General features: G+C 42.3%; 1 protein-coding gene across 1 annotated transcript in view; it reads right to left on the bottom strand.

Annotated features, from left to right (window-relative positions):
- The window catches only part of LOC109917775 (cadherin-12-like), a 200,075-nt gene extending 172,407 nt beyond the window's left edge, over nt 1-27,668 (bottom strand). The window contains exons 1-2 of the mRNA XM_048609263.1: nt 27,435-27,668; nt 9,067-9,361 (exon numbers count right to left, since the gene is read on the bottom strand). Of these exons, the coding sequence (XP_048465220.1) occupies nt 9,067-9,361; nt 27,435-27,668 (529 nt within the window). The remainder of the gene's footprint in view (nt 1-9,066; nt 9,362-27,434) is intronic.
- Nucleotides 27,669-27,917: the final 249 nt, after the last annotated feature.

Below are 27,917 nucleotides of genomic sequence, written 5' to 3'. Positions count from 1 at the left end.
TTTCTGAAGAAGGGTCTAGGCCCGAAACATCAGCCTTCCTGCTCCTCTGATGCTGCTTGGCCTGCTGTGTTCATCCAGTTCCACACCTTGTTATCTCAGATTCTCCAGCATCTGCAGTTCCTACTATCTCAGTCTCTGATCAATGACCTCCATTGGCCTTTCAATCACTTTAACAAACCGCCTGCTGCAAGGGTCGAGACCATGAAGGGGATCTGGCAAACACACCAGTGCTGAGACATTGCTTACCGGTGTACCTTCATTCCCACTCCCATGCCCTGACTAAACACAGAAACCTTGGCTGATGTGCCAGTGGAGTATTGATAGATTGCTGCAGGGTTAAAGCTGCTGGTGTTTTTGGATGATACACTATATGATGCTGCTCCCTCAGGTGGGCATTTAACATTCCAAAGCACTGTTTTTAAAAATGGTGGGGGAGTTACCGCTGGTGTCAGGGTCAGCATTTACCCTTTAAGATCACTAAATGTCACACACACCAAAACACAGCGAATAAAAAAAAACAGGAACAGAATAGGCCAATCAACCCTCTAAGATTGCTCAACCATTTGATATGATCACAGATGATCATCCAACTCCATGGCCTGTCGCTGCTTTCTCCTCATCTGCTTTGGTCCCTTCGGCCTTCTGTTTCTGCGCTGTATGACGCTCTGACTCTCTGACTACATCCACCTGTTTGAAAACACTCAATGTTTTGGCCTCAACTGACTCCTGCGGCAAAGAATTCCACAGGGCTTCCCACTTTCTGGATGAAGACATTTCTTCTCATCTCAGTCTGAAACAGTTTATCCCTTACCCTTAGGCTGTGATCCCTCTTTCTGGAGACCCCACGCTTCAAGGACATCCTTCTGGCCCAGTTAGATTACTCCCTGACAGGATTATCTGATTAAATTACTGTTTGCAGGAGCTTGCTGAGCAAATGTTGTTTGCCAAAATTACAAAATGAAGTCAAAAATATTCCCATGGCTGTGAAGCACTTTGGAATGTGTAGTAAAAGGCGCTATAAAGTATAAACCTTCTAGACATAGGAGGGAGAATGTTCAGCATCACTCTTTGGAAAGGAATGAACTGGAAGCACAGTTTCTTATAGAAATGAAAACCAAGCAATTTGAAATGACATTCACTATCCACCAGTTAGAATGTACAGCTTCTCTCCAGCTTCGCTGACTGCAGTGGAGATTGGACTATACGAAATGACAATCGTGTATATGAAAAATGATGTTACTACCAACAATTTTGGGTGACTCCTCTTTCTTTCAGCCTGACTGAATTTGCAAGAAAAACAGTAGCAGATGGAACATATGATTTGAAATATCTAATTGCAGTAATATTTTTCAAACCATTACACTTTCAAATATATATCACCAGATATAAATTTTGACAGAAACTTGTCTTTAATGAAGCCAAGGGACTACCTAGAATGCAGAATAAATATCAATTATATAAAACTGTGTGACAACTCTGCTAATATTTACTAAACAGATCAGTGTTCTATGGTGTTAATAACCAGCTGTTTCAAATATCATCAGGTTACATCAAGAGCTAATTTCCTGAAACTGCAGTGATTTTTGAAAAAAAAGGTATTCCGTGTTCCTTTACTATTCACAACATCAAAATAATACAATTGCTTTAATTAGAATTAAACAAATATTGGTTTATCCATGGCTATCATGGTGGAGATGGATAGGCTGTTAAGTAGTGGGGGTAGCAAAAGTTACAGGGAGAAGGCAGGAGAATGGAGTTGAGAAATGTATTAGCCTCGACCATGGAGTCATAGAGTCATACATCATGGAAACAGACCCTTTGGTCCAACCAGTCCATGCCAAACATAATCCCAAACTAAAGTAGTCCCACCTGCCTGCTCCTGGCCCATATTCCTCCAAACGTTTCCTATTCATGTATCTATTCAAATGTCTTTTAAACGCTGTAATTGTACCTGCATCCACAACTTCCTTAGGAAGTTCATTCCACACGCAAACCACCCTCTGTGTAAAAAATTTGTCTTTTATGTCTTTTTAAATCTCTCTCCTCTCACCTTAAGAATGTGCCCCTGAGTCTTGAAATTCCCCATCTTAAGGAAAGACAACTACCATCAACTCTATCTATACCTCTCATTATTTTATAAACTTCTATCAGGTCACCTCTTAACCTCTAGTGAAAAAAGTCCCAGCCTATCCAGCCTTTCTTCATAATTCAACACTTCCATATCTGGCAACATCCTTGCTGAATTATGTCAACTGAGGATTTGATTCCAGGCTTTGCAAATTCAGAAACAAAAAAGTTCTGAGGAAGGGTCACCGGACCCAAAACGTTAACTCTGTATTTTCCTTCACAGATGCTGCCAGACCTGCTGAGCTTTTCCAGCAACTTTGTTTTTGTTCCTGATTTACAGCATCCGCAGTTCTTTCCGTTTTTATTTAGTCAGATGACTCCGTGTGTGTGTGTGTGTGTGTGTGTGTGTGTGTGTGTGTGTGTGTCTGCATGTGTGTGTATGTGTGTTTGGGATGTGGACCATTCCTGGCCTGGAGATTTAGGAAACACATTCTCCTTCCACAGATCTGGGGTCAGATTGGTGTAGGTCTTGGAGATTCTGTCAAATGTAGCTTTTGCATAGTTGCCCAGTGTGGCTGTGCAGCCTCTGGCAGAGATGTGGTGATCATCAGTACTGGCCATCTGAAGCAGCTTCTTGTGGACTGGAGTTTATTTTTTCTATTCATTTGTGGGATGTGGGCATAGCTGGCTGGCCAGCATTTATTGCTCGTCCCTACTTGCCCTTGAGAACGTGGTGGTGAGCTGCTTTCTTGAACCGCTGCAGTCCACTTGCTCTGGGTTGACCCACAATGCTATTAGGGAGGGAATTTCCAGGATTTTGACCCAGTGACAGTGAAGGAACAGTGATATATTTCCAAGTCATGATGGTGAGTGGCTAGATGGGGAATTTGAAAGTGGTGATGTTCCCATTTATCTGCTCCCTTGTCCTTCTCGATGGAAGTGGTCGAGGCTTTGGAAGGTGCTGTCTGAGGATCTTTGGTGAGTTTCTGCAGTGCATCTTGTAGATAGCACACACAGCTGCTACTGAGCGTCGGTGGTGGAGGGAGTGAATGCTTGTAGATGTGGTGCCAATCAAGCGGGCTGCTTCGTCCTGGATGGTGTCAAGCATCTTGAGTGTTGTTGGGGCTGCACTCATCCAGGCAAGTGGGGAGTATTCCATCACACTCCTGACTTGAGCCTTGTAGATGGTGGACAGACTTTGAAGAGTCAGGAGGTGTGTTACTCATCGCAGTATTCTTGAGGAGTGGACACTTTTTGAAGAGTGGACACCCTGGTCCACTCTTCCTTCAACCCCAAAACCACCCCCCATAGCCCTACAGCACCTTCCCCTGTAACCGGCAAAGGTACAACACCTGCCCATTTACCTCCTCCCTCCCCATTATCCAAGGGCCCAAACATACCTTCCAGATGAAGCAGCACTTCACCTGCACTTCCCAGAGTCTAGTCGACTGCATTCACTGCTCACAATGTGGTCTCCTCTACACCGGGGAAACGAAGCATAGACTGGGTGACCGCTTTGCAGAACATCAATGTTCTGCTCATAGAAAAGACCCTGAACTACCTGTTGCCTGCCACTTTAACACACCACCCTGTTCGCATGCCAACATCTCTGTCTCTGGCTTACTGCAGTGCTCCAGCGAAGCTCAATGCAAGCTGGAATAACAACAGCTCATTTTTCACTGGGAACCCTGCCACCCTCCGGATTCATTATCGAGTTCAATAATTTTAGGGCCTAAACTCTCCCATGTCCTAGCTCCCTACTCCACAAACCAGGCCTTGTTACCACATAGCCTGCCATTACACACTACTTATTGTTTGTCATGAACCGTCCCCATTAACAGCTATTCACCCTCCTAGCCAGATTGTTATCAACTCCTTTGTCTATTCAACTGCTCTTCTCTCTCTTCGGGTTCCATCCTTTATCCTATCGTTTACTCCCTACTCTATCCCCCTCCCTCTTTTCTGTACATGAACCAACGTTTTCCCAGCTACCATCAATTCTGAGGAAGGGTCACCAGACCCAAAAAGTTATCTCTGAATTTTTTCTTCATAGGTGCTGCCAGACCTGCTGAGCTTTTCCAGTAACTTCTGTTTTTATTCCTACCTTCTGACCTGCTCTTGTAGCCACTGTATTTATGTGGTGAGTCCGTTGAGTTTCTGGTCAATGATAACTCCCAGGATGTTCATATTAGGGGATTCAGTGATGGTAACACCATTGAATGTCATGGGGAGGTGACTAGATTGTCTCTTATTGGTGATGGTCATAGCCTGGCATTTGTGTGGCGCGAATGTCACTTGCCACTTGTCAGCCCAAGCCTGGATATTGCCCAGATCTTGTTACATTTGAACACTGACTGTTTCAGTATCTCAGGAGTTGCAAACGGTGCTGAACATCGTGCAATCATCGGCGAACATCCCCACTGCTGACCTTATGGTGGAGGGAAGATCATTGATGAAGCAGCTGAAGGTGGTTGGACCAAGGACACTACCCTGAGGAATTCATGCAGAGATGTCCTGGAGCTGAGATGATTGACTTCCAACGACCACAACCATCTTCCTATGTGTCAGGTATGACTCTAACCACCGAGAGTTTGCCCCCTGATACCCATTGATTCCAGTTTTGTTCGGGCTCCTCAATGGCATACTCTGTTGAATACAGCCTTGATGTCAAGGGCTGTTACTCTCACATCGCCTGTACAATTCAGCTCTTTTGTCCGTGTTTGAACCAAGGCTGTAATGACATCAGGAGCTGAGTGGCCCTGGCAGAATCCAAACTGGGCGTCACTGAGCAGGTTATTGCTGAGCAGGTGCTGCTTGATAGCGCTGTTACTGACACCTTCCATCACTTTACTGATGATCGAGAGGAGACTGATGGGACGGTAATTGGCCGGGTTGGATTTGTCCTGCTTTTTATGTACAGGACATATCTGGACAATTTTCCACATTGTTGTGTAGATACCAGTGTTGTAACTGTACTGGAAGAGCTCGGCTAGGGAAGTGGCAGTTCTGGAGCACAAGTCTTCCGTACTATTGCTGGAATGTTGTCAGGGCTGGTAGCTTTTGCAGTATCCAGTGTCTCCAACTATTTCTTGATATCACGTGGAGTGAATTGAATTGGCTGAAGACTGGTATCTGTAATGCTGGGGACCACTGGAGGAGGCCGAGATGGATCATCGACTCGGCACTTCTGGCTGAAGATTGCTGCGAATGCTTCAGCCTTATCTTTTGCACGGATGTGCTGGGCTCTTCCATCATTGAGGATGGGGATATTTGTGGAGCCTCCTCCTCCAGTGAGTTGCTTAATTGCCCACCACCATTCACAACTGGATGTGGCAGGACTGCAGAGCTTAGATCTGATCCGATAGTTTTGGGATTGCTTAGCTCTGTCTATCACTTGCTGCTTTCGCTGTTTGGCGTGCAAGTAGTCCGGTTTGGTGGCTTCACCACATTGACACCTCATCTTCAGGTATGCTTGGTGCTGCTCCTGGCATACCCTCTTGCACACTCCATCGAACCAGGGTTGATCCCCTGGCTTGATGGTAATGGCTGTGTGGGGGATATGTCGGGCCATGAGGTTACAGATTGTGCTGGAGTTCAATTCTGCTGCTGTTGATGGCCCACAGCGCCTCATGGATGCCCAGTCTTGAGTTGCTAGATCTGTGCGAAATCTGTCCCGTTTAGCACAGTGATAGTGCCACGCAACATGATGGAAGTTATTCTCAATGTGAAGGCGGGACTTCATCTCCAGGAGGATTGTGCGATGGTCACTCTTACCGATACTGTCATGGACAGTATGTGTTGTTGAGATAGTATGTGTACCACAAGGAGCAGAGATCAGATGCACCAAAACTGAACTGTAACGCCCAGTCACATTGCATGGTAGCGTGTGTGGTTTTCCCAACTGTAGAGATTGGTTCTCCATAAACCATTCGCCAACTTCATCCAATTTGAATGTGATCCTTAAATGGCTTGTTGCTGATACATGCTTCCCGTGGATATTAGATAGCACAACCCCCACATCGGTTACAACTGCAATGCAGTTGCTGTTTCCTTGAATGAGCTTTTTGATCTCATTGATTATATGGGATCCGAATATATCCCAGTCTCAGCTGCATTCTTCATGTGGGCAACTGGGATCCCTGTTTAACACTATATTAATCCATAACTTCACTCTTTCCTTATACATTCATCCATTATCAAGTATTTGCACAACAACCATGAGTTTTAGCAGATCTTACATGTGAAAATAACCATTAGTCTTCAATATTAACTTCCATTGGCTATGGTGTCTAGTACCACCATGAACCGTGTGGTCTCAGGCCCTGTGGCTAAACATTTCAACTTGATAATTTAGTTTCTGGACATATCGAAGTTCAAGAGCATTTCATCCACTTCAACATCAAGTATATGCAAAAGTAAAACTTTCAAAAGCAGAAAACTGGGGTTGACTTACACATTGGATTGCCTAATAAGCTGTGATCTATGGTAAATGAACCATTGAAACATGCTTCAGTCTTTTATCCTTGTGAATGTTCAGCAGTGTGTAGATAATTTCCAATCAGCCTGTCAAAAATGCTATTTGACATTTCAAGATAGAGGGAGAGAGAAAGAGAGGGAAGAGGGATTTGAACTCAGGCCTTCAGGCTCAAAGATAGGGGCATTTGTACTACACCATGAGAGATGTTTCAGATATTTCTAATCAACCTGTTCAGAGATGTTATGCCGCATTTCTGGAACAGGCGGGACTTGAATCTGACCTCCCAGCTCAGACGTAGGGACAGTATCACTGCACTACAAGAGTCCCAGAAAGATATTTTTAACTCAACCTGTTTGAATATGTTACAACATAAATCTCTACCAGGTTGGACATGAACCTGTACCCTCTAGTTATGAGGTAGGGATATTCCAATTGCGCCACAATAGCCCTCTTAGCAATGTGTGGGCTATATTCTGAGCAGTTACACTGACACTCTCCAAGAATGACCCCAACAGCTGTTGTAGGATCAACGAGTGAGTACTCAATCTCTCAGGTGTGGGCTGCTTGGTTTACTGGGCCGTTTAGTACTGCCACCTTTTGAGTGCTCACCTTCTGCACATTTTCACAGGTCCCAAGCATTGCCTTCTCCTGGGGGGAGGTGGTGCCTTGGCCCATCCTCCTCTTGACCCATCTGCCCTTTTCCAGTGGGGTCCACCTTCATTCCCCTTAATGCTTTCTCTGATTGAGTGTAATATTGCGCAGTACCACCCTTCATGAGGTGTGATGATGAATCCCACTGAATGTGCAATGGATGTGCCTGAGTGATAACTTGACCCTTAAGACTCTTGGGATGAAAAAGCCAATTAGGTGCAATAATTAGCTGATAAAAGAAACAATCAGATGGTCTCAGAGTACAGAATGTTAAACTCTGTACAAGATGTGCAGGTTAGTTTATCGGGTTGACTGTTGTAACTTGGAATTTAAGGGTCACTGGATTCTGAAATAAAGAATGTTTTTGCTTTTCAGGCCCAGGTAACCTTTGACATAAATTAGATCGAAAGAGAAACTATCTCTCGTTGAAGAATGTGCTTTAAATTTAACACGAGGGCTGCGCTCCTGCTGTGCAATATTTACTGGGTAACTGAAAAGCACATCCTGTTCTCTGGCTCCAATTCACAGCTGAAATAGTTTTTATGCTATGCATTTACAATAACTAGAATTGGATTGAGATTGCCAAAATCTAATCTTGCTGAGGCCAAGTCCAGCCAGCAGAAAATAAGGAGATCTTTATCAATACAGAATAAGTTTCAATCTGAGTATCAGAGATCAAAGGATATTATTAATACTTTAGACCACCCAGTCATTGCGTGCTTGCAGATCCTGGTGTCTCTCAATTGCTCTGAAATCCATTCACTGCATGATATTGTACTTTGTTAAGTATTAGTAATGCTGCTATCAATTGACAGTCACAAGACATCTGATGAACTGTTGTTCAATCTAGTTATTAGCAGCTGGTTTTCCTGGCTGTGAAAGCACTGTAATTGGTAGAAAATTATCCACAAGCAATAAAACAGGAGCGATGATAGAAAAAGTACAAACTGATCCTCTCTCTGACTTGACAAGAACATCCAGCTTCGACAAATTGTTTCACCTTCCACCTCAATGAAAGAAAAAGCTTGGCTATGATGATTGAAGGTGAAATTGGACTTGCCAATAATACTCAATATGTGCTCACCGCAGTGTATTGGTAGAAAAAGAAACAGAATGCAGTTTAGAAGATGCTGCCCATTCTCCATTGTGCCCATTCCATACCCGTAACAAAGACCAAATCACCCCACCATTGTAATTTCACCAACTTTTCCCAATTAGAGTAAAATTAAAAATTCAGATTAGAACAATCAAGGAGTCATTTTGGGAATCCGTGGCTGACTTACGATCTTGTTACTAAAGTGGGGAATCTGAAAGGATGGATAGTAGGATGGGGTGGTGCCTTCTCAAACGGCAACCCATATTGCTCAGACAACCCAACACAGCTCGTCACTGGAAAAGGTGAGCTACATAAGAAAACGACAAAGGCATGTTCCATATGTATCTCCTGGTGGGTACTTTCTAAATCTGCCCACACTTTGAACTCCTTGATACGAGAACACAGGACAAACTGTGCCACCACTGCCTTTATGGCTGCAGTCACTCCCAGTATGACCATCTAGCACAGGGGAGTACTTGGGCAATGTTTAGTCTTGGAATTTTGAGCATCTCCTGTGCTTTGGACATCTTAACGAGAAAAACAACTAAGCAGGTGAATACCTAGATTGCACTGGCTCCAACTTGAAAGCCCAGCACTGTTGTTAACCAACAAAAAGTATTCATTTTTAATTTGGAGATAGTAATTTTTAATTTTTCAGTTTTCTCCATAGCTAAGTTTTGGATAATTGAAAGCAATGATATGAAGTTGGGGACAGAAAGCAACATTAAGCAACATCAGCAGCGAAATCTCATGACCCCAATTACGTTCTACTTACCAGCAGGAGACATTTCTGGGACATCAGCAACATAAGGTCCATCCAGAAACTTCGGCTCATTGTCATTGATATCCTGAACCTTAATGATAAACTCCGATTCAGGTTCCACAGGTCTTCCGGTTTCTGTATCCACAGCCTGTGCACGCAGAACATAATAAGATTTTTCTTCACGATCCAGGCTCTTTATTGCATGAATATCCCCTGTAATCTCATCAATGGTGAAGATCGAGCCAGCTCCTTGGCCTAACAGAGTATAGGTCACAGAACCATCACCATTGTCCAGGTCAGAATGTAGCTAGACCAATAGATAGAAATCACAGGTTACCAAAGGGAACCGGTTAAAAATCAAACTTAAACTGCAAGAAATGCAACTGTTCAAAGAAAAGTTTAAACTTTCTTAAGTTCAGATGTTATTTTTTTGCCTGAAGACTATAAATTTGTGGAAAATGACAGATATCTCTGTATGTTCTATCTGAGATTAATAAGTTCTAAATCAAATTTATATGATTGACCAGTTCTCACAATCTGTAAGAACAATTAAAAAACAAAATTAGCGCAAATATTCCTGAAGTGAAGAGATTCGCAGAATTAGACCATGAATATGAGATGACAGATGCATTTTCAAATCTTCATGTTCTGTTGGAACAATGTATGAGTTAACAATTTAGTGTTTTAGCATAAATCCTTGTGTTTTAAAACAATGGATCCACTACTTTTTGTCATTTCGACAAATGATTTTGATGTGAACATAGGAGGTACGGTTAGTAAATTTGCAGATGACACTAAAATTGGAGGTGTAGTGGACAGCAAAGAAGGTTACCTCAGAGTTAAATGGGATCTTGATCAGATGGTCCAATGAGCCGAGGTGTAGCAGATGGATTTTAATTTAGATAAATGTGAGGTGCTGCATTTTGGAAAGGCAAATCAGGGCAGGACTTATACACTTAATGGTAAAGTTCTGGGGAGTGCTGCTGAACAAAGAGACCTTGGAGTGCAGTTTCATATTTCCTTGAAAATGGTGTTGCAGGTAGATAGGATAGTGAAGAAGGTGTTTGGTATGTTTGCCTTTATTGGACAGTGCATTGAGTATAGGAGTTGGGAGGTCATGTTGCAGGACATTGGTTAGGCCACTATTGGAATACTGCGTGCAATTGTGATTGCCCTGCTACAGGAAGAATGTTGTGAAATTTGAAAGGGTTCAGAAAAGATTTACAAAGATGTTGCCAGGGTTGGAGTGTTTGAGCTATGGGGAGAGGCTGAATAGACTGGGCTATTTTCCTTGGAACAACGGAGGCTGAGGGGTGACCTTAGAGAGATTTATAAAATCATGAGGGCATGGATAGAGTGAAGAGGTAAGGTCTTTTCCCCAGGATAGGGGAGTCCAAAGCTAGAGGGCACAGATTTAAGGTGAGAGGGGAAAGAAATGAAAGGGACCTTATCACACAGAGGGTGGTGCATGTTTGGAATGAGCTGCCAGAAGAAATGATGGAGGTTGGTAAAATTACAACATTTAAAAGGCATCTGGATGGGTATATGAATAGGAAGGGTTTAGAGGGATATGGGCCAAATGCTGGCAAATGGGACTAGATTAATTTAGGATATCTGGTCGGCATGGACTAGTTGGACCGAAGGATCTGTTTCCATGTTGTACATCTCTATGACTCTAATTGGTTCTTGTGGTGTGTAATTGTCATGTTGTAAAAATAGTAAAAGTCAAAATCAGTGTTAACTGTTGTTCCTCCCTTTTATCAATCCCTCGCCTGCACCATGTCCCAGTGTCGGACCATCCATCAGGCACTCATTGCTTTAGAATAAGGAAAAATCCACTTCATACCCTGGAGACTGCAAACATCCCCAGCAGAGTTTACTCTTTGGGCTTCCTGCAAGGTAAGTGCTCCATTCATTGCTGGGTAAGACCATCAGATGTCGGAGCAGATGTAGGGCATTCAGCCCATTGAGTCTGCTCCACCATTTAATTATGGGTGATATGCTTCTTAATTGCATTCTCCTCCTTTGTCCTGATAATCCTTGATCCCCTTACTAATCAAGAACGTGTCTATCTCTATCTTCAATACATTCAATGACTTGGCCTCCACAGCTCTCTATGTCAATGAGTTGCACAGGTTAATAACCCTCTGGCTGAAGAAATTTCTCCTCATCTCAGTTCTAACAGGTCATTCCTTCACTCTGAGGCTGTGCCCCTGGGTCCTAGTCTGTCTTACTATTGGAGACATCTTCTCAATGTGCACTCTATCCCTTTCTCTCAGTATTCTGTACATTTCAATTAGATCTCCCCACATCCTTCTAAACTCCATCGAGTACAATAGTTACTATCACTGCGGCCTGTATATGGCTCATATGTTTTTTTTTGTGTTCTTGCATGTTTCTTTTATCCCTCAATCAATCTGTTCAGAGATGTTATTGCATACCTGTCAACCAGGTAGGACTTGAAACCCAGTATCCTGACACAGAGGTAAGGATTTGTTAGTGTGTGGGACATTGGAGTCACTGACAAGGCCGGCATTTGTTGTCTATCCCCTAATTGCTCTTGAAATTGATCAGCTCCCTCAGCTATTTCAGACAGTAGTAAAGTGACAACCAAATTTCTTTTATTTTATTATTTTATTCAATGAATGCAAATCCCTGAGGCCAAATGTTGAATTGAAGGTGATTTGTCTGATTTGTAGAGGGGACCTTCCTTGGTAATATGTAGCAGTGTCTGTGTCCCTCCACAAGTGTACACAGGGTTTGTAATGAGATCCCAGAGGTGGAGGTTGCTGTACAGGAGCCTTGGTTCGTCTTGAAGCTGTTTAGATAGAACCACTCTCACAGTGGGAATTCAAAGTCTCTCACTCTACAGATGGGATTTATCACAAGGAACGTCTTAGCAACTTCCCATTTTCCAGTGCTTCATTCAAAGGAGATGCACTGGGAGATTTTGCTCAGCATGGGCAATGGGTCTGCGTTCTCACTCTCCGAATCTCCCAAACCTCAGGATCTCCCTGTGGAAGCAGGTTATCCTACCAGCAGCCAAAAGAGGAATCCCAGTCTGTCCAGAACCTCTCATCTAGACATTGAGCAAGCCTTTAGCTTCATAGTAAGAGGACAGGAAGTCTGAGTCTTAGAACTTAATGTTGAGGGTCTAGCAGCTGCCATGTGAGACCTCATTTCGGCACTGTCCAAATCCGGAGTCCTTTAGACCCCCCACGAAGAGTAGGACCCATATCTCTTCAATTATTGGTTCACCGACTTCTCCAGTGCAACCTGCAATACTTCCCCCTTCTCCATGTAGGCCAGATTATTGCCACCCATTTCCCAAGCTCAGGGTCTTAGATTTCAAGTTAGTTTAACTAGAGACATTGATAATTTTCAGAAATTTCCATATCACACACTGCCAATCACTGCTAGTTTCTGGAGAGCAGCTTTGCCAAAATGGACATGGAAAACAACAAGTAGCTTGAGCTATGAACTCAGTTTGGTGATAACTTTAAATAAAACCTTAGAACACCATGAAGCTGACTTCATACATCACAAGAAAAAATATGGTCTATGCAGCTAAATTTTAATTGAATGCACAAAGCTTAGGCTATTTGACAAACAAAATGCGCAGTTAAAATTATTAATGAGATCCTAGTCAATAAAAAATGCAAGAAATTAATTCTGGGATTTTAATAACATTTACCAGACTGCGTCCTTGTCAGCTGTTGCAAATAACAGCAACATATATTCATCTATGAGAATTGCACAAATAAGTTAATAAAGCACATCTCTGTCTCTTACATCGATTTTTAAGCCTCATATTAGAAGTCTCTTAACATTATGATTGAATATATTATGAACTGGGATCAAAAGTTGTCATTAGACCATCAGAATCACTGGTTTTGAGATGCTTGCATTGTTCCTCATCACAGCTAGACTTTGAGAAAACCTCCAAATTTCCTGGATCGCACCAATGTATGAAATGTCCCATATTTATTTGCTTTCTGCACCTATATGCAGAGAACAATCTGGAATTAAAATTCTGACCTAATGGCAATTAGGGTCGATTGTGAGAGAAACCCATCTGGTTCACTCATGTGCTTCAGGGAAAAAAACTGCCATCCTTACCCAGTATGACCTACATGTGACTCCAGACCAACAGCAGTGTCGTAGACTCTATCTCTATCCCTTGGGGAGCTAAGGATTGGCAATAAATAGTGAACCAGCCAGCAACATCCAAATTCCATGAATGAAAAAAAATTATTGCAGCAGTGATTTATTTACAGTGATCTGTAAAAATAAATGCAAAAAATATCATCGCATCAAATGATTGTGGCCACCGAGATCTAAGAAGTTAACTGCTAGAAAGACAAGATTATAAAATATCAGGTGGGCCTACTGAGCTAAAGAACTAGAGACATGATATCCACAATCCTTGCAGAAATTGCGGTCTAGAGAGATGTTTTTGTTTTGGTAGTTTGAACTAAATTAATCAAGAAGCATTCAGTGATTCTTGAAAGGTTGTAAATTCATTTACTACATCAGGTCAAAGAGGATATTTTAAATAGCGGTTAATTAAACTCAAGATCACTTTAAAGGCAGGCTACATTGTCATAGAGATAGATGGTGAAGGCCCTAGTGGTATTATTGCTAGACTATTAATCCAGAGATCCCAGTAATGTTCTGGGGTCCTAGGTTCAAACCCTGCCATAACAGATGATAGAATCTGAATTCAATAAATAAATCTGGCATTAAGAGTCTAATGATGACCATGAATCCATTGTTGATTGTCAGGAAAATCCTTCTGGTTCACTAATGACCTTTAGGGAAGGAAGCTGCCATCCTTACCTGGTTTGGTCGACACATGACTCCAGACCCACAGCAATATGGTTGACACTTAACTGCCCTCGGGGGATGTATAATAATTGCTGGCCTGACAGAGATGCCCACATGCCGTGAATGAAAGATAGAGCTTAAGAAAGTCTTCTGGTTTCAATTTACCTGGAAGTTTGCTGAGAAAATTATTTTTAGTTTCAATCCAGAGTGGTTTGGTGCCCATTGCGAGAAATTAACAAAGATAAATGACAAACAGAACTGTGTCTTGAGCTGTATAAAACCCGATCTTCATCATTATTGCATGGAAGTCAGATGAGGCGAAATCTCAATAGAAATCTTGTGAGGAACAGAAACTGGAAGATTGTCTGTTCATAGCTCATGGGAGAATCTACAATGGGCCTCACTGTGTCTTTAGTACAAATGGGAATCATCAGCAAATTATATTGGAAGTTTCAAGAAGATAACAGAACAAGATACTGAGGCCTCCACAGTCAAGAGAAGGAAAATAAAAGTTCCACGTTGAAAATAAATGGAGCTCAAGAAAATTCCCTTGAGATTTGTGGCATATTTAGAAGTGGTCCCTACAGAAGTAAATATCTTTGCAATTAATATGTCACAGAAGAGAATTCTGGGAGGAAGTAAGACATAAGCATAATCACCCAACTTACAGACTAATAAATTGTAAGGTTTGGAACACTGCTAGTTTTGAATAATTTTTTTTTCAGTTTGTGTTTTAGTTTTTGTAATTGCTTCATTAAAAAAACAAAATCTTGTAGCATTGTTTGGTTCATTCAAAATATTTGTGTTTCTTTTTAAATGTAAGTAGTTTCTAACTGTTTTAGCAGTGAGAAATATATTTTAGTTTTAAAAATCACTAAGAAAGAGATCACAGTTGTGTATCAGATAATTTTTTGCCTATTGTTTGTAAATTCATGGATCACCCAGGAAATCCACGTGCATGGATCTGACCAATTGGAGTGAGCAGCAGAGGAATTTAGTGGTTGCATGTGAGAAGCCATGCAAGCAATTTAGGAAAATTACACAGAGAAACGTTTTAGTGTCAACCTGGCATCAATCTGCTACCTGGAGATTTATTCAAAAGGAAAAGCACAAATTCAGTCTCACACCAATTTTACACTGAAACTCTCCAGGATAATCAGAGGCATAATGAACTTCAGCATTGATGCAAACAGCTAAATTGTTCATCTGTAGTATAGAAAATTAATATATTTACCATGCTTTCAGCAGTGTGTCTGACGAGCATACTTTCATCATTTACTTGATCTTCTTTTTGGCTTACCAATTACTTACAGCTCATACACTCAAGACTAAAATGTCTCTGCTGGTATTAGTGTTCTACGAAAGCCTCAGCTTTCTTCAACTCACATCAGTAACATCTCTTTCTACTCCTCTTTCATTGACATGTGTCCGACTTACTCCAAAATGCAGTTTGGCATTCTACCTCAGCCACTCCCGTGGTACCACATTCTCATCACATTCTGATTCTCGCAAATACTCTTGTTGGATTTTTGTTTTCTTTTGTTTAAAATAAGTGATGATCCCATATTTATGGCCCCGCGGTTCGGGTCTCAGTGGAGTGGAGATATTGAGCTGAATCTTACCTTCTTTTTGGTTGTGTCAGCTTCATCGAGTTTCATTGAGGGTTTCTCTCTGTGGGGCCCAACGAGTTTTCTCGTTAAGTCATACCAAAGCTGCCTCATTACTGCCCTCCCACACCCCCTCCCACCTCCTTGCAATTCCAGCCTAATTATACCATACACTGATCCCGGGACAACTTGCCAGTGCCAGGATACCCCAGAATGCACAGCATCCCGTGCACCAATGCCATCTTTAAAATCCCACTGTGCCCTCGGACAGGCTCTGTCAGTATGGAGCTGCCCTGCACCGTTCCTGACATTTACCCCAGACATTGCAGACAGGGGGAAATCACTGCCCCACTTTGAAGGCAGGGACCTGGAGCTCCTGCTGGGAGGGGGGGTGCAGAGGTGGGACTTCCTCTTCCCCCTGGACCAGCAGAGGGGGCTCGGACACCAGGCCCTGCCCAGCCTGGTCTGAGGTTACCCCCTGGGTCAGTGCAGTCTCAGTGTCTGGAGGAAAGCCCAGTGCTGTAGGCTGAAGGACAATGACCTTCTCCACTCCCCCAGGGTAAGTGCCACCATCTTCTCTCTGATACCTCACCCTCACTCTGTCTCTGATACTGTACCCACCTCCCACCAAGGCTCATGCTCTGCCACTCTCACTATTACCTACAACATCCTCCCTCCCTCACCCTCACCCACCCCAACCCCCAACACCACTCACCCTGCATGCCCTCTGTGTTGCCCACTCACTCACTCACTCAGGACACATCCCCCCCCACCGCACTAACAGTAACAGCTGTGTCACTCACTTCCATCTCCATTAATACCCACCTTTCTCTCATTTCGGGAGGAAAACAGTCCCCAGACGGGGCAGAAAGAGTCCAGACGGGGGTGACCTGCCTGACTTTCAGCTCCTCACTCCTTACAAGGAGAGCATCCTGACTCTAACTGTCCCGAGCAGCTGACTGACTGTGTCCAAGCCCCTGGACTGGTACCTGAGGCTGCCCCTGACTTACAGTGCAGGAACCCCCTGAGCAATGGCTATTCCCCTTGACTGGGGCCTGCTCACAACCAGGACAAGCTTCCTGGCTTTGTGTCTGTGCTAAACAGCAGGGCAAGGACAGCAGCACTGTGGGCCTGGTATCTCTGGCTGAGGGGGCACAGCACAAAGAGACAAGGCCAGGCAGGGATGCTGTGAGAATCAGGGTCGGCTCAGGGTGAGTGAGGGCTCTGACACTGAGGGAAGATCATGGAGATACAGCTTGGTGTAGTCCCTGAGCTGAGAGTGTGTCCCTGAGCACACAGAGTCCTTGCTGCAGCGTTACAGTGAGAGTTAGCAGGACAGCCCGAGGGGCAGCATTGAAGGGCAGAGTGTCCTGTAAGCGGATTAGAGATGTGCCATGAGGGCTCTTAGGGGCTGGGCAAATGTTGGATGCCAATGTCTGTGGATGTGGGGCATGTGGTTGATGCCCATGGATTGTGCCCGAAGATGTTGGTGCGCGGTGTCCAACACAGAAGCTAATTTGGAGCAAGTAGCAAACTGAAGGCACCAGGTACCTGCTCTGGCTTCCATTTCAAGAATTTTTGGCACCCAGTATTTTTTGCACTGTGTGTGATCGGATAGGAAGTTGTGTATTATTGAGGCAAAATGTGCAGGTAATAAGGTCATTAACCAGTAATAATCCCCTTTAATCACAATTCGCTACAGTCTTGCATCTTACCTCAACACCCAAGACTTATTTCAAAGATGCAGCGAGTTGTTCCCAATCTTGAGATAGACCTCACTGGATTCTTATCCTATTCGGCCACATTTCTCACCATTGCTAATGTCACTCATAAGGTCCCACCCACCGTCTCATCTAAATCCCTTTCAAAATCTTGAACATGCCAACAGGTCAGTGCTCAGAGAGCTTGAGCCTTTTCAATCACTTCTGAAAGAGATAAACTCTCAGATCTGGTATGAATCCATTAATTCCTTTTCTCACCTTCCCTTTTGTCTCTCATAAAATGGAGATCAGAACTGCACATTGTCTTCCAAGTGCTGTCTCAGCAGGGTTTTATGTATGTTTAACATAACTTGTCAAATTTTCAAACCCAATCCTTTTGAAATGAAGCCCCGTATTCTCTTTGCCAAGAAATATGCACGCTGCAAATTTTGCCATACCAAATGATACTGCCTCAAACTTATTTTATCGCACATCCTGAAAGTTTTCTGCCAGACAAAACAACATTGAGAAAAAAGAAATCCTTAGTCTCAAAATCTGAGATGAATGATTTGTCATAATACTCTGTTAAAGATATCAAGAGATGTTTGAAAAACGGAAAGATGTGGCCGTCTGAGTTTGTTTGTTCTCTGCCTGAGAGGAGTGGCTTTGAATGCTCGTTAATTCCTGCCCAACACACAGGCACAGCTTGCTGCCAAAATCTGACCAGATAACTTTGGCAGTGTTTTAATTTATGATACAGCAATTAAGGAAAGCATCGGTCTTTATAATCAAAAGCGGACACTGCATTTTCATGTTTCATTTTGATTTGCTTAATTCTCTTTTGTTTTTTCTGAATGAGTGGGAATGTTAATGCCTTCTGTATTCCTGATTGGGGTGATGAGATTATGACCAAGGCTTCTGTTCTTGCATTATATTTGACTAATATATAATTAATTGCAATCTTATATCAGCAGAATGTGAAATGAATTCTGATACCAACACCCTAAAATACAAAAATAAAACAGCACTGGGAACATTAACTTTGTGGAAATGCAATCTGTCGTTGATGTACCGTTTGATCTTGGCACTGCATTTGATAAATTTTGCTCTCATCTTTAACGTGCACATTAATGCTTTTCTAGAATACAGTACTCAAAATATATATCTACCACACATACCATAAGCTTTGAATTATTTAGCAAGACTTTAGGGTGAGGGCTGAGAACAGTTGATGTCACATTGGCTGCTAGAGTAATAGCTTTTGAACAGGTGCACATTATTATATTGCTAAAACTGCAGTCTCTAAAATTGATTGCACATTTAGGGGATTGTACTACCAGAATGCAGATGTAAAATCCAAGAAACCTCAAAACGTATTTTTACAAGTTTGTAAATTACAGAATAAATAAGATGTTGCATTTTTAATATTTCAGAGGTGTTTGAAGTCTGCAGAGTTGGTTTTGTGTATGAACAGCGAATACTGGTGAGGGAAAGGAAAAGCAAAAGGGCAAAACTTTGATTTGGAATCACAGTGAGGATTTTCTCAAATTATTGCCATTGCAATTTTTGGCTTGTTTTTAAAATGTGCCATTAGCTGACCAGTAATGGGAATGAGCAGGCCATTCAGCTCCAGTTTCGTTTGGGGTTATGGTCGGCACAGACAGGTTCGACCAAAGGGTCTGTTTCTGTGCTGTATGACTCTATAAGTAGCAGGGGAACTCAAACCTATAGCAACACTGATCAGAAGATAAGGGCTTCATTGCCTGAACTCCTCAAATCCCTGGGCATGGTGGTAAACTTGTCAGAATTTTCTTTCTTAACTTTCCCAGGGAAGATTGCAATAAATCGTTGACACATCCAAAACTCTAACTGCACGGTTTTCTTTTGTTGACATGAGTGGCCATATATGGGCAAATTTCCTTTCGTCTTCAGCTGTTTCTAAGAAATTCATAACCAGCTTTTATTCTGAATAAGCCTCAGATCTCACTAGTGGTACTAACCAGAGAAAGAAGTCTTACGTTTAATAAGAGCTCTGTCCAGGCACCAATTATCTCACCCAATTATTATCCGATATTTACAATAAAGTTTGATGGACCACATTTGCCAAGGTTTCCAATTTCTGAACAACTGTCAACATAAAGATTGTATCGTCTCTTCTGCTTTTTTTTTAGCAACAAAAATCTTCACTTCCTGAATCAGAAACGTTGAAGTCACAATATCAAATCTTCAGCTCCACAGTGAATAGCATGAGTCTTCATCATAAACAATTTTGTGATACAATGAACTGTGCACTCTGCCTCAGGTAACCTGTTTTAAATGCTGGTGTTCAAAGATAATTGAAGCATAGAAGGCCCTCTCACAGGGGGCAATGTTAACTTTCAGTGATAGGATAGCACAGTCGGTGTTGAATTAACAACCTGTTCTAAGAACTGCCTGCAATTTTCAATCTATTGGAGTTAATGGAAAATAAACTTGCACGATGTTTACAATGACTGGCTGATCAATATTGTTCAGATGGAAATTAATCCCCAGTGAATATTAAAGAATTTTCTTCATTAATGAGTTGAAAGTAAAAAGAAAAGTCTTGGCAGGAAAGCATGTTTAATGCTGGCACTTTGCAGAATGGAACAGACACAACAGTAGGTAGAATACTCTGTGCTGTCTGTTGTGCTGCTAACAAACAGTGAAGTGAATAATTTGAGACTAACATTCTCACCAACTCCCTTTATTCACCTTGCTCCCGCATTAACTTTGCAGTGTCCACCTGTCCTACCACCCTCTGATCTCAAAGTCTGGCGTTTCATGGACCCCTGAAGTTAATTGTTCCACCTCTGGTGGCTGTACCTTCTGCTGTCTGGACCCTAAAGTCTGGAATTGTTTCCCTCAGCCTCTCTTTCTCTACCCTCATTTAAAAAAAGATAATTAAAACCAATTGTGAGCAAGGGTCACTGGGCCTGAAGCATTAACTCTGATTTCTCTCCACAGATGCTGCCAGATCTGTTGAGCTTTTCCAGAAATTTCTGTTTTTGTTTATGATTAAAACCTACCTCTTTGACTCTGCTATTGGCCATCTGTTCAATGTCTCAGTGTCATACGTTATAATACTCTGAGAAATGTGTTTTATTTTATTCTGTTAAAGGTGCTGGTTAAATGCACGTCATCATTGTTCCAAACACAGCACATTGGATAGTGAAGTCAGGTTTCTGTTGGATGTCGTTAAAGGCCCAACAATCTGTTTTATCTGTGCTGATCTGATTCTGGTTTCCTGGGCCTCCTTGATTTCAACCAGGCCCATGTCTCCAGTCTCTGGGATTCCCTCCCTAACATTGTCTGCTCCCATTCTTCCCCTTCGTGATGTTAAATAAAACCATGTCTCTGAATCTGCTTTTAGCATCTTAACTTAATATTTCCATTTGCTTGATGACTCTCCTTTGAAGCATCTTGGGATGTTGTGTTATATTAAAGATCTGCAGAAGTGCACGTTGTTGATGTATGTAAGAAGACATACAGGAAGGAATTTGGTGACCCTGTGCTCCCACAGCTCAGTTGCACCTCGCAGGAATTCAGGCTCCATGATTAACTGGCACAGTCAGATTTCAGAACCTATGGCTCTTGTTGCTAACAGCAAAACGATGATGTAAATCAAACCCACAGGTTGCAAAGGACAGAAAAACAGATCTAAAAATGTTGCCAGGTATTTTACACCCACATTATCATCATTCTAGACTTTAACAATGAAACAACAAATGGTAGGTTGGAATTTTCTCAATTTCAGTCCAAGTGATTTGTTGAATGAGATTTCTGGTGCTTGGCTGGTCGTGGCTCGGAGTGAGTTTTCTCACAGTCTCCCACTCTTCACCTCGGTTATTGGACATGTTTCTCAGGGAATGGGACCACTGGAGAGGTGAGGGGATCGCCATTGTGTAGGCCATCCAGAGTTCTCACCACTGATGCCATGTATATAACCCAGCAGCACAGCACCTCAGACAGTGGGAGCTACAAACCGCCCCTCACCTTCCGCTGTTTGACTGTGATCAGTGAAGTTTTGGCCCGGAGGAAGTAGAAGCTAACTCCTTGCCTCATGGACAGGGACCTGGGGGATGGGGCAGTGGAAAGGAGGGCCATCCTTTTACCAGCTGACCTCCACAGGGGGCCATGCCTCCAGACTGCCCTGGGTCAGTGCTGTGTCCTGGTTGAAGCGGGATGTCCAGCAGTGCCAGAAGAAGGTCAATGACCTTCTGTATCCACAAGGGTTAGTGTCACCATGTTCTCTTTGCTACCTCACACTCACAGGATCATCACTCACTCTAACTCCACTACCTTAACTCACTCTAACTCTGCCAACTTAACACTCTTTTAAAAAAAACTGGAAGAACCGCGGATGCTGTAAATCAGGAACAAAAAACAAAGTTGCTGGAAAAGCTCAGCAGGTCTGGCAGCATCTGTGAAGGAATAAACAGAGTTAATGTTTCGGGTCCGTTAACCCTTCCTCAGAAGTTGTTGTTAACTCACTCTACCTCTGTCAACTTTACTTCCTCTACCTCCACCAACATAACTTACTCTAAATTCACCACCTTAATTCACTCTAACATTGTGTCTGCACAAACCTCTTACCAACACTCATCAACTGCAATTCTCACTACTCCACGCATCATATCAACTCAACTCCTCTCAAAATTCAAACCTTTTCCTCCCTCTTCCCTTCTAACTCAATCTCTGGAGGCACCTCACTGCCTCTCCTGCTCCTGCATCATCATTAATTCCTCCTCCACCCACTTCTGTCACCCTCAGCCCCTCCCATTGCCTCACTGAAGGAAAACCAGGCCCAGCCACCATACTGACATCTCAGCAACCCTCCAGACTAACCTACCTCTAATCCCCAGACTCCACCTTCAGGACTGACTGTGGTCTAACTCCTACACTGTCATTGGATGAGCCCCTTGACTGTCTGTGGTGGTGGTACTCTCTGAATGATCGCAGTGTCCCCCAAGCCCCACATTGGATTGCGCCCTGTGAGTTTTATGTGTGGCGATTTGCTTAAAGCACATGCACTATGTTTGCCACGCAAAATGCTAACTTCTGCGCAGATGTGAAGTTGATGTAGCTTGATGCAATACAGTGTCATGTCTGCCCCTTGACAGTTCAGTGTTTGCCAGCATGTCAAGCTACCTCTCCCTCTGCACAAAAAGAAAATGCAGGCCACTAGTTTGGCAGCATATAACTTAGCACTGAAGGCCCAGTGTGCTCAGAAAGCAATGTGACCCACACCGAGGATGGAAGTCCATAACTGAGTGAGTGTACGTAAAGAAAGTGAGCTAACAGCCAGAAGATGGATCATTTCTAGGCATCTAGTGTGAGCATCTTGCATGAAAAGTAAACTGGAAGAAGCATACGAGTCCTTTGTGTCCTTTAGGGGTCTGGAGAAAGTGTTGAAGGGTTGAAGTGATGTGTGCTTTGGTCTGACAGCAACCATGATGATGTGACGGAGATAATGTGGTTTGTTGATGCTGACTTGTGCGGATAGAAGATCAAAGAAGGCGGTGGCCAGGGAGCATGCAGAGACATTGTCATAAAGAAGCCTTCAAATGTTGGCTGGGATAAGCAATTGGTAAGCTGCAGCAAACAGGCACCCCCTCTACTCAACCTGCTGGCAATTGACACTGTCTATGTGAGAGGAGATTTGGAAGGGGGTTGGGGCTGTAAGGAGAAACAAATGCAAGTGAAAAAGGCAGCCTTCACCACTCAATGGTAAGATTCTGAAGTCATTTTCTAAGGCTTGATTAGAAAATCATTCATTGTTTTCTTGACGCCAATATTCAATTTTTTTGTGTGTGTGTTCTCCACCTTTCTCATCACTGCTCACTCCATACTAGTGAGGGGATAAATTCACCCACAGTTTCTTTTCCTTGTGGTGAGACGACACATTGAAGATTAGAAGAACAATTCCCAATACTGGCCAATGATAACTGAGGAAGGTCAAGACCCTGAAGTTAATGGGTGAGCTGTAAACATCTGAATGACAATGGATCCCTTCCCTGCCTTTCATGGACATGTTAAGCCATTTGTGAAGTGGAAGAAGGGAAAGGCTTCTCATTAACAACTGCTGGAGAACATTCCAATTTTCATCAAAATGCACTTGACCGGGTGCCACTTTGCGTTTCTTGTGCCAGGATCAGCCGAGCCTGGGTGGTAATCGTGCCTGTCAGAGAATCTATTTCCATGGAAATTAAGTTTTGAAGAATAAAATGAGCCCTTCAGCAGCACAGTTTTGTCGTTAATTCTTTTCTTCACTGTGTCATTACTAGAGGCTTTCTTTTATAGATAACTCTTCAAAAGATGGATTAAACAGAGAGGGAATAATTTTCCCAAGTCATACACTGATCATGGCCAAAGCTCCTCTGCTAGTAATACATATTCAAAAAAATTACCTCCAGCTTGAATAAGTATGTGGAAGCAATGTTCCCAAGAATGCCTCACCTCTGAATGAAAGATGAGCCAACTCCATTATATCTCAGCATAATCCCCATGATCTACTGCCAAAAGTGTATAATGGACTACCTTCAGCAAGGTGAAAGGTCAGGGACAATCAAGCTACGTTCCCTCAAAGGGCAAAGGGGAAAGCAAATCTAAATGAAAGAGGCAGAGATTTATATTTAACAAGTGTAACCTGAAGACAAATGTTAGGTCTATAATACATTCGGGTCTCAGGCTGAAGATAGGAGGTTCAGAAGGTGAATGAAAAACCAATTGAGAGAAGGAGGGAGACGGTGTGAGAATTAAGCTATCAGCAAACAGAAAAGGTAATCCCACGGTCATCTAAAGGCATCTAAATGGTAAAAATGTGATAAAAGAATGGGTGGGCATATTAACATAGAAAACTAGAAAACAGGAAGCAGGAGTAGGCCATTCGGTCCCTTCAGCCTGCTCCACCATTCTATATGATCATGGTTGATCATCTACCTCTCTCCTCATACCCTTTGATCTATTTAGCTGTAAGAACTATATCTAACCCCTTGAAAGCATTCAATGTTTTGGCCTTAATTGCAGAGAATTCCATAGGCTCACCGCTCTTTGGTTGAAGAAATTTCTCCTTATCTCAGTCTTAAATGGTCTATCCCTTATGCTTAGATTATGACTGCCCGTTCTGGATTTTCCAGTAATCAGGAATATACTTCCTGCATTTATGCCTGTCTTGACCTGTTGGAAGTTTATAGGTTTCTGTAAGATTCCCTCGCCCCCGTACTCCAATTCTCCTAAACTCCGGGAGGCAATGACCTAGTGGTATTATCATTGAACCTTTATTCCAGAAACTCAGGTAAAGTTCTGGGGACCTGGGTTTGAGTGGTAGAATTGAAACTCAGTAAAATTCTGGATTTAAGACTCTCATGATGACCATGAATCTGTTGTCGATTGTTACAAAAACTCATCCGGTTCATTAACATCCTTGAAGGAAGGAAACTGCTGTCCTTATCTGGTCTGGCCTACACGTGACTCCAGACCCACAGCAATGTGGTTGACTCTCAACTGTCCTTTGGGCAATTAGGAATGGGCATTAAACGCTGACCTAGCCAGCAATGTCTTCATCCATGAATGAATACCAAAACAGAATATGATCCTAACCAGAACAAAAGTCAACAGCAAATCAGAGATGCAAAGAGAGTGTATGAGAAGAAGCCATCAGTGGACATCAAAGTGAATCTAATAGATAGATAAATAGTAAATGGTTGGTAAAAGGAGGACAGGAAAGCATTAATTAAATAAAGATGTAAAAAACTGAGATAATAGTTATATTTCTCTGGGATATATGATAGCATTGGGAAACAGGTTAAAACTTTATTTGGATGCCATGTTAAAATCTTCCTAACTCTCTTCTGTATATTTATATGTTTGTTTCATTTTTCTTCTGTTGTGTATTGAACTTACATGCTCGTGTGAAAGAACATCTGCAGCCTTTTAAAATGTTAACCATGTTAATCAATTGCAAAAACAAACATATATAATCCATATGTAACCTACAATTTCACTTGCCCAATATTACCATCAGCTGAGATCATATCACCTTGAACTTGAAGTCTGGGGCACAATTTCAATATTTATAAGGAACTGGAACAGCTGTAAAGAGGGTGCGGGAGCACGGGGACCTGAGTGTCAATGTGCTTAAGTCATGAAGATAGCAAGACTGGTTGAGAGAGCAGTTAATAAAGTATACTGAATCCTAGGCTTTATAAGTAGGGGCACTGAGTACAACAGCAAGGAAGTTATATAAAGTTTGTAGAAGGAACTGGGTTGGCCTCACCTAATACTTGTTTTCTTCTTTAATCGGATGTGGACATCACTGACCAGTATTAGTTGTCCATCCCCAATTGCCCTTGGTATGAGTGGCTTGCTTAACCATTTAAAGGGCAACCAAGTTACTGTGTGTTTGGAGTCAAATGAAGGCCAGAGCAGTAAGGATGGCAGGTTTCCTCCCTTAAAGGACCTTAGTGAACTTGACAAAAACTGAAAGAACTGTGGATGCTGTAAATCAGGAACAAAGATTGAAGTTGCTGGAAAAGCTCAGCAGTTCTGGCAGCATGTGAGAAGAAAAATCAGAGTTGACGTTTCGGGTCCTGTGACCCTTCCTCAGAACATTCTGAGGTAGGGTCACTGGACCCGAAGTGTTAACTCTGATTTGTCTTCACAGATGCTGCCAAACTTAGTGAACCTGGTGATGGGACTGGATTACACGTCTGGTGACATGACCCCCACATCATTGTCTCCGCCTGGATTATACACCCGCTAGAGTCTAGTGTTCAGTTCTGGGCACTACTCTTTAGGAAAATGTGAATACATTAGACGTGGTGCAGCAAGGATTCACGGAAATGTTTCCAGCAATGAGGAACTGGCGTTAAGTGGACAGATTAGAGAAGTTGGGACAATTTTTCAAGATGACAAAGTTTACAGGAGATTTGATTGAGGTGTTTAAAATTATAAGGGGTCTGGATAGGATAGACAGGGAGAAAGTGTTCCCATTGGTGGAGGATCAAGAAGGAGAGGGCACAAATTCAAGGTAATTGGCAAAAGAAGCAATGGAGACACAAAGAAAAGCTTTTTATTTTACTCCTCCCATGATTAGAATCTGCAATGCCTGACAGTGTGGTGAAGGTAGGGTCAACCAAAGCTTTCAAGAGAAAATTCAATTATTGTGTGACAAAGAAGCATGCGTTGGGCTACAGAGAGATGGGAGGCCAGTGGAAATTATTGAATTCATCATGTAGAGAGCCAGAACACACATCATGGACCAAACGGCCTCCTTCTGAGCTATAACTATTCTGTCAGCATATACTTGCCTCCAAAAGTGAAACATCGGGTACATGTGATTTACCAGAGTCTGCCAATGTTTTACGGCTGTCTGGAAATCTGGCAAGAAGAGAAAAATCCAGCCCTTCAGTCCCAAATCTCAAGAGAGCAAGGCAGATTAATGCGATAGGAGGAATCATTAGTTATACCTTTCATTCTCTATCAGACACTGACTGCGCTGCTCTGCAAAAGCAGCAGTTTTTGCCCTTATGTCAGTGCACCAGTCCAACTAGATAAAAAGATAAGTTGAAGGAAATCAGCCAGATGTAACGTTATAATAACAAGCAGGACATTGCTCAGCTCACAACTATGTTTGACAGCACTATGGAATTTAAAAATTTCTGCTTCAGGGTCACATTATGATTCTGATTTGAATAAATGTTTTCTTCAAAGTCAAGCTTCTTATTTTAGGCTGTTGATTAAGCAGCAGAAATGAAAGTAAATAAATGAAAGCAAAATGTGGCATTTAAAATTGACTTTCTCAGGTTTGCTCTCCATGTTAATGTATTGTGACACTTCCTGACAGTGGAGATATGTGCAGCAAAGACTTGGTTCAAACGTCAGATATCTGTGTTTAAAATACTGAACTAACAGATGGCCAAGAAATATTAACATATCAAATACAAATTAATATCTAAATAAAACAACTAACACATGAAGTAAATCTGAAAATCACTTTCTCACATAATACATGTCTATTAGGTAATGCAAATAAGTTTCATATTTTTGGTGCAATAACTATCAATTAAAAGTCTATATTGAAACTCATGTTTAACAAATATGAGAACTATTTTATCAAATATTACTTTAAGCAGGAGCTTAAAAACTTGTTACAAGCATAATTCTGTCAAATAAGGAAAATATATAGAGTTACAAAGTATGTTGAACCAGCAGCAAAATGTTTTACCTTTCCCACATACTGCGGTTCTGACCCCATATATTCCTCCAGTACAAAGAACTGGTTCCAGATCCAGCCCCGCCTAACACGTTGGAGTTTAGGAATTCCATCTCCAGACAGCTCAATTATGTTGTCACTGCCTATGTGTGCTGAACTCCTTGGTGACAGTGATTCAAGAGGTGTTAAAAGACCCTCATCAAACAGAATCCAAAGAAACAGCGACAAATAGTTCACAGTCAGCATTTGTGTTTGGCAGAATATAGCTCAGAATATACAGGAAAACAGAACTCCAGGCTAGATGGATGTTCCTGGATGCATGGAGACAACAGGATCTCTCTAAGACTGATGTCTTCACACCTCAAATGATCCTCTGTTTTTTGTTAATATGCTGATATGAAGTGCCATCCGATACATTAAATTCCACTTCTGGTCCTGTTAAGTAAAAAAAAATACATAGTTACATATTGACACAGGCTATAGCTTTAAACTAAA

The sequence above is a fragment of the Rhincodon typus genome, chromosome 2, assembly GCF_021869965.1.
Source record: "Rhincodon typus isolate 14 chromosome 2, sRhiTyp1.1, whole genome shotgun sequence".
Lineage (NCBI taxonomy): Eukaryota > Metazoa > Chordata > Chondrichthyes > Orectolobiformes > Rhincodontidae > Rhincodon > Rhincodon typus.
The sequence above is the reverse complement of the archived record's forward strand: the minus strand, read 5'-3'. Positions and strand labels throughout refer to the sequence as shown.